General features: G+C 40.6%; 1 protein-coding gene across 1 annotated transcript; it reads left to right on the top strand.

Annotated features, from left to right (window-relative positions):
- Window positions 1-5,566, top strand: LOC144901246 (apolipophorin-like). The gene is made up of 6 exons (XM_078794547.1): window positions 1-194; window positions 270-438; window positions 1,463-1,572; window positions 1,668-1,793; window positions 5,248-5,377; window positions 5,496-5,566. The coding sequence occupies exons 1-6, from the start codon at window positions 156-158 to the stop codon at window positions 5,504-5,506; spliced, it is 585 nt and encodes a 194-aa protein (XP_078650673.1). The 5' UTR covers window positions 1-155; the 3' UTR covers window positions 5,507-5,566.
- The last annotated feature ends 914 nt before the right edge of the window (window positions 5,567-6,480 follow it).

Here is a 6,480-nt window from a genome sequence, read left to right as displayed (position 1 = left end):
CGCTGCTGGTGGGCGATCAGTTTGTGGTTACATTTGATGGCCATCTTTATGAACTACCAAGATCGTGTCCACTTCTGTTGGCCCAAGACATCAGTGCTGATCCCACATTTACACTTCTGCTCAATACACCCCCACACACCCTTCTCTTGATCAGGATGTCCAACAGCACTGTCAGCATTCAGCGCAATGGACAGGTAAATGCATGAAAAAAAAATTATATATATATATATATCATAACAGAGCAAATACAATTGGTGTTTGTGTTACAGGTAAAAGTTGGATGCGACAACACAGTGACACACACGTGGCACGGTGACGGTGGTCTAACTGTTCAAAGGGCATCACGTACTGTGTACGTGTCCAATCACGATGGGGTGTCGGTGTCATGTGACCTGAGACTTGAACTGTGCAGCTTGACTCTGGATGGATGGTTTCATGGTAGGGAAATGAAACACAGTCATCCCTCACCACTTTGCAGTTAGAATTTGGCATATCGCATTTAAAAAAATATATTAACAAATAAATCGATATGACCTATTGTTAGTTAAAACATGTATATTGGAGCAAATTCTACATATTTCTGACCTAAATTAAGTATTTTAAAGCACAAGAAGCAATTTATCAGAGTTCTAACTGTGCTTATTTTGTGTAAGTCATGGAAGTAAAGCACTTGTCTGTGTAGCATTATACAGTGTGCATAAAGGAAGGGCCTTTTCCAGTCTTCTGTATCATCTCGTCTTATGAACTGAATGTCTTGAGACACCGCTAGTTGATACCTAAATGAATCTAAGTAACTCACACTGTACACAAAACACATAGAGATGAAAATTACAGTAATAACAAAATACATAACATACAAGAAACAGTCATAAAAACACATAAAGCAATTCCCTATCTTTATCTCCTATCTTTATCTTCTCCTGAATAAACATAAGGTTCACTGGGATCACGTTGATTCTGGTCCGCCAGCCAAAGCCGCCTAGTTATTACCGTCATTTTCATAGAAGCAGATCCTTTAACATGTTCAAGGATACAACATTTATCTTTAATGTTAAGACCAAAAGTGTGGCCAATATTGGTGCGGTGGGTGTTTCTCGTCTTTATGGATCTTTTCATTATGTTCATTTTCACTTCCATGGTGATGACTTTTTGTTTCCTCCAGAAGATCCTCCCATACGCTTGGGAGACATAATGCAAAAAGTGAATTAATAAGCAATATTATACACTTCATTCACTTCATTCATCTGCTTCCACTGCATCCTTGCAGTGTGTATTCATTCACTGTGCAATTCCAGTCTAATCCCAGCTGACGTTCCCTACTAGTGGGCGAACGATCCAACGCTTCACATCGATAGGAATAGCCGACACCAACGTTGCTATGAACGCTTGGCCGCCACCAGCCTGTATTATGCAATATTGTAAAAATCAATGTACAAATTGAACAGTGTATTCATGTGCACAGGCATGATTACTGGTTTGCTGGGGACCAATGACAACGAAGCAGGAAACGACTCACCTTTGTCTGATGGTTCCCAAGCTGGGAACATGAAGGACTTTTTTCACAGCTGGCAGGTGAGTTCGTACAACTTCTCTGTTACATAACAATGCACGACAGGAGCTTTGTTGCTATGGCATTTCTCAAACGCTGCCGCACCGTTTGTGTCTAGATGAGCTTGGATTGTGTAGCTTCCACACCCAAACAGGAAGATGTTTCCAACACAGCCACGAGGGCAGCGACATGTGATTTTCTCTTCTCCTCTCACGAGTCTCCTCTGAGTTCCTGTTTCAGGGTGGTGAGTATGAAATCAGAGCTGACATGGTGATGAGCAAAAAGGGGGATGTCGAGTGGTGTTGACCCCCCAGGAAACAAGTACTGGTTTGAGTGCCCCCTAATGGATTTGGCATGGATGTCATCAAGTAATCACTGAAATAATCAGTGAAAAGACTTGAAAATGTAGAAGAAATGTTGAACTATCGAGAATGTGTATTTTCAGATGCATTTGTTTAAAGACAAGCTTATTATTTGTGGTTGCATCAGAATACAATGGTTGCCTTATTTAGTTACACAACTGGGGCACAATCAAACCTTACCTTTGTGAAGGCAGAACAACCATTGTATTTTTTTAACAATGTACTGTATTTGCATACAGTGGAACCTTGGTTAGCGTCATTAATCCATTCCAGAAGGTCCGACTCTAATCAAATCCCTTTTTCCTAACAATGTCAATTCACTAAATACACTCCACAATGCCTAAAAAGTTAACACAAAACATATTTGTATAGTTTTATGTGCAGACATTGGCTTCTAAATACATGGAAATGATGGCTGAAAGGGCTAAATGAACATGTAAGGTTACTTACATCAACATCGGATTTTTTGTTGAATTCAATCATGTTTCTCACCTTGGAAACTTAAACTATATTATGGAAAGCAGGAAGTGAACAAATGTAACAGTTACTGATTGTAAAAGTACCAGATGGAGGGGTAGGATTTAATAAGCTTTGCTTCTTCCTACTCCTTTTGGACATGTGGAACTGTGAACTGATTATGTGATGCATTCAATTGTAATCTGATGCATGTTCAAATTAAATAAAACCATTACCATTACCATTTATCTTTTCACCGCGGCTGCAAAATAACCCACAATGGAGCCAAAGAAAGTGCCAGCATTGAAGAAATAACCCATAGCAAAACACAAGAGCGGCTATCCTTGGACATTAAACACCATCAAACTTATTTACATTTTTGTCAATAACAACACAACTGAAAACAAAACACAGTTTTTAATTGAAACTTTTTATGAAGGGAGAAATAATATCCAAACCTACATGGCCCTGTGATGTAAAGTTATTGCCCCCCGCTTTATCATCCTGGAAAAAGGTCAGAAAGCCATTTCTAAAGCTTTGATCTTAAGAGCACAGCGATGAATCATCCAAGAGGTCACAAAAGACCCCACAACAACATCCAAACAACTGCAGGCATCCCTTGCCTCAGTTTCAAGTGTTCCAAGATCAAAACCACTACCAGACCTTTGGGAAAATACTCTTGGAAGGTGTGTGTCCCATTACATCTAGCATTAAAGTAAAATATGGTGGTGGTAGTATGATGGTCTGGGGCTGTTTTGCTGCTTCAGGACCTGGAAGGCTTGCCGTGATAAATGGAAGCATGAATTCTGCTGAAGGAGAATGTCCAGCTATCTGTTGGTGACCTCCAGCTGAATCCAACTTGGGTTGTGCAGCAGGACATTGATCCAAAACACACCAGCAAGTCCACCTCTGAATGGCTGAAGAAAAACCAAATGAAGACTTTGGAGTGGCCTAGTCCAAGTCCTGACCTGGATCCTTTTGAGATGCTGTGGCATGACCTTAAAATGGCTTCATGTTGCTGAATGACAACAATTCTGCAAAGATGAGTGGGACATTGCAAGTTATCACAAACGCTTGATTGCAGTTGTTGCTGGTAAAGGTTGACTAATATTTACATTTGTTTGATGATCTGATTCTGCAAAGATGAGTGGGACAAAATTCCTCCTCAGCGCTGGAAGAGACTCGCAAACGCTTGATTGCAGTTGTTGCTGCTAAGGGTGACCCAACCAGTTATTAGTTTTAGTGGGCAATCACTTTTTCACACAGGGCCATGTAGGTTTGCGTGTTTTTTCACCCTGCATAATGAAAAGTTTCATTTCAAAACTGAATTTTATGTTCAGCTGTGTTTGCATTGACTAATATTTACATTTGAATAAACAAACCCAGGTAAAATTGTGGCGTAAACTTACTCCAAAAAAAGTGAGTGCAAACTGATGCATACACTAACCAAGGTTCCACTGTATTGTGATAAACCAAAAGAGAACAGTTGTAGCAGTAGCAGTAGTTAACATGCATGAATAAAATGATATTACCTTGCTATATTATTAAATTAGATGAAACCATGTTACACAAACATAAAAAAATCTACATCATAATTGTGTTTGAGTGTGGAACTTGCCCATTTTTCAACGGTTGGCTGATTAAGAGCTAAAATGCTTCAGGCCGTCTCTAAAATTCTAGGGGCATAAATAAATATATGAATTATGGGTACATTGGAACAGAAATAACTTGTTCTGGGAATGTGATAAACCACACCATGTTTGTTTGCATGTCATGTCACTCTGAGAGAGCCATGCATACATAAACATAAATGACACCACAATGGGGGGGGGTGACCATTCATCCACTGTAACGATGTATGGATTTGTATTTCTATGATCCAACTCCATTGATCTGTGTTCAGGAAGTGTCCATTCCGGATGACATATATTGATCTAACAGCGTTTTAAAGGTGGCGGCACGGCGATCGAGTGGTTAGCGCGCAGACCTCACAGCTAGGAGACCAGGGTTCAATTCCACCCTCGGCCATCTCTGTGTGGAGTTTGCATGTTCTCCCCGTGCATGTGTGGGTTTTCTCCGGGTACTCCGCTTTCCTCCCACTTTCCAAAAACATGCTAGGTTAATTGGCCACTCCAAATTGTCCATAGGTATGAATGTGAGTGTGAATGGTTGTTTGTCTATATGTGCCCTGTGATTGGCTGGCCACCAGTCCAGGGTGTAAACCCGCCTCTCGCCCGAAGACAGCTGGAATAGGCTCCAGCACCCCCGCGACCCTCGTGAGGAAAAGCAGTAGAAAATTTATGAACAAATGTTTTAAAGGTAATCAATCGATTTGATTACCTGTGCTGTCCAGTGTCCGGGTATTGATTTCACAGTCCCACTGGGGGAATCTTTGACTAAAGCCGGGTTCACACTGACTACGGTGCAGCTCTGGTCCTGATCCGGTCCAGAGTGTCACAAAGTGCCAATCACATTGAGTCCTGTAGACCACCAGCTTGACCACCAGGTCTGTGGATTCTTTCCATTGTGTTGGAAATTTTAGGTTTAGCTGAACCGCACGGCCATACCAGAGCCTGCACCGGATTTAGTGTGAACCCGGAGTTCGATTTGAAGTTGTGTCATTCTAAATGAACCAATAGCATCCTTGAATCTTATCGGATAAATGATCAAATAAATCATTACACCCCGAGTACTCACTACCAGTGAATGATAATATAAGATGATGGTTAGACCAGATGGAATCGGAGTCACGGTCTAGCCTTTTTACCCTGGTTCTTAGGCTTTTCTTTCAGTACCCCAGCAGTTGCAATTTCAATTTATCATCCCTTGAACTTTGTCATCTAAATATGTAAACTGAGACTTGTTTGTCCGTGCCATCAGGTGGATCCCAGTCAGTTCTCGGTTTTATGCTCCGAGTCAAGCTCCTCCGCAGCCCCTTGCCGATTAGCATCTGCTTTTGTTCATCTGTGCCAGCGCAACTACATACCATTGGAAGTCCCCGTCCAGTGCTGTAAGTTCGGCATGTGTATGATGAGACTCATACTTAGTCCAAGCCTTGATTAGTTTGCAGTCATGCATACTGAAGCAGATGTTTCATAGTTCTTTTTGTCGTCTTGGTTTTCTGTTAGTAAAAGGGTGAAGATGGCTGAATTGGTGAGGAGTGGCGAAGAGAGAGATGACATTCGTGCTCCAGAAAACTGAATTACTACGAACCGACATGAAGTATGCAATTGTGTACACAAGGACATGTCGTTCCTGTGTACAGCCATAATGTGAATGATCTGTTTATTGTTAATGACAAAACCTATTATTTTCATTTATTGTACAGTACAATCAATGTGATCTATGACCGACTTGCGTGCAAATTGATTAAATTCTGGAAATTTGACCGTTAACTTTGCTGCTTCATTTGCTCCCTGAAAAACAGGAATGTGTTCAGTTTGATGTATGATGTATAAACATCCAACGTGGACGTGCTGAAGGACTGAAAGTGTGTTCAGCGAGAAAAGAAACGATGGTGGTCACACAGCAGGAAAAGCTACAAAAATGTTTCTCAAGCTTACAGTCAATGTTTCGGATTATCCAACAATATTACAACAATATATTATTAATATTAATAATGACAACACAACTGAAGTCAAGATGTGAAACTTTTTTATTATTAAGAGAGAAAAAACATGACCCTGTGTGAAAAAGTGATTGCCCCCTAAACCTAATAACTGGTTGTGTCACCCTTAGCAGCAACAACTGCAATCAAGCGTTTGTGATAACTTGCAATGAGTCTCTTCCAGCGCTGTGGAGGAATTTCCTATTTTTAGCATGTTTGCCACACTTGTATGTTTCAGATCATCAAACAAATGTAAATATTAGTCAACCTTTACCAGCAACAACTGCAATCAAGCGTTTGAGATAACTTGCAATGAGTCTCTTCCAGCGCTGTGGAGGAATTTTCTATTTTCAAACAAATGTAAATATTAGTCAACCTTTACCAGCAACAACTGCAATCAAGCGTTTGTGATAACTTGCAATAAGTCTCTTCCAGCGCTGTGGAGGAATTTCTTATTTTTAGCATGTTTGCCGCACTTATATGTTTCAGATCATCAAATAAATGTA

Source organism: Doryrhamphus excisus, linkage group LG11 (genome assembly GCF_037039965.1).
Source record: "Doryrhamphus excisus strain RoL-2023G ecotype Guam linkage group LG11, RoL_Dexc_Guam_v1.1, whole genome shotgun sequence".
Taxonomy (NCBI): domain Eukaryota; kingdom Metazoa; phylum Chordata; class Actinopteri; order Syngnathiformes; family Syngnathidae; genus Doryrhamphus; species Doryrhamphus excisus.
The sequence above is the reverse complement of the archived record's forward strand: the minus strand, read 5'-3'. Positions and strand labels throughout refer to the sequence as shown.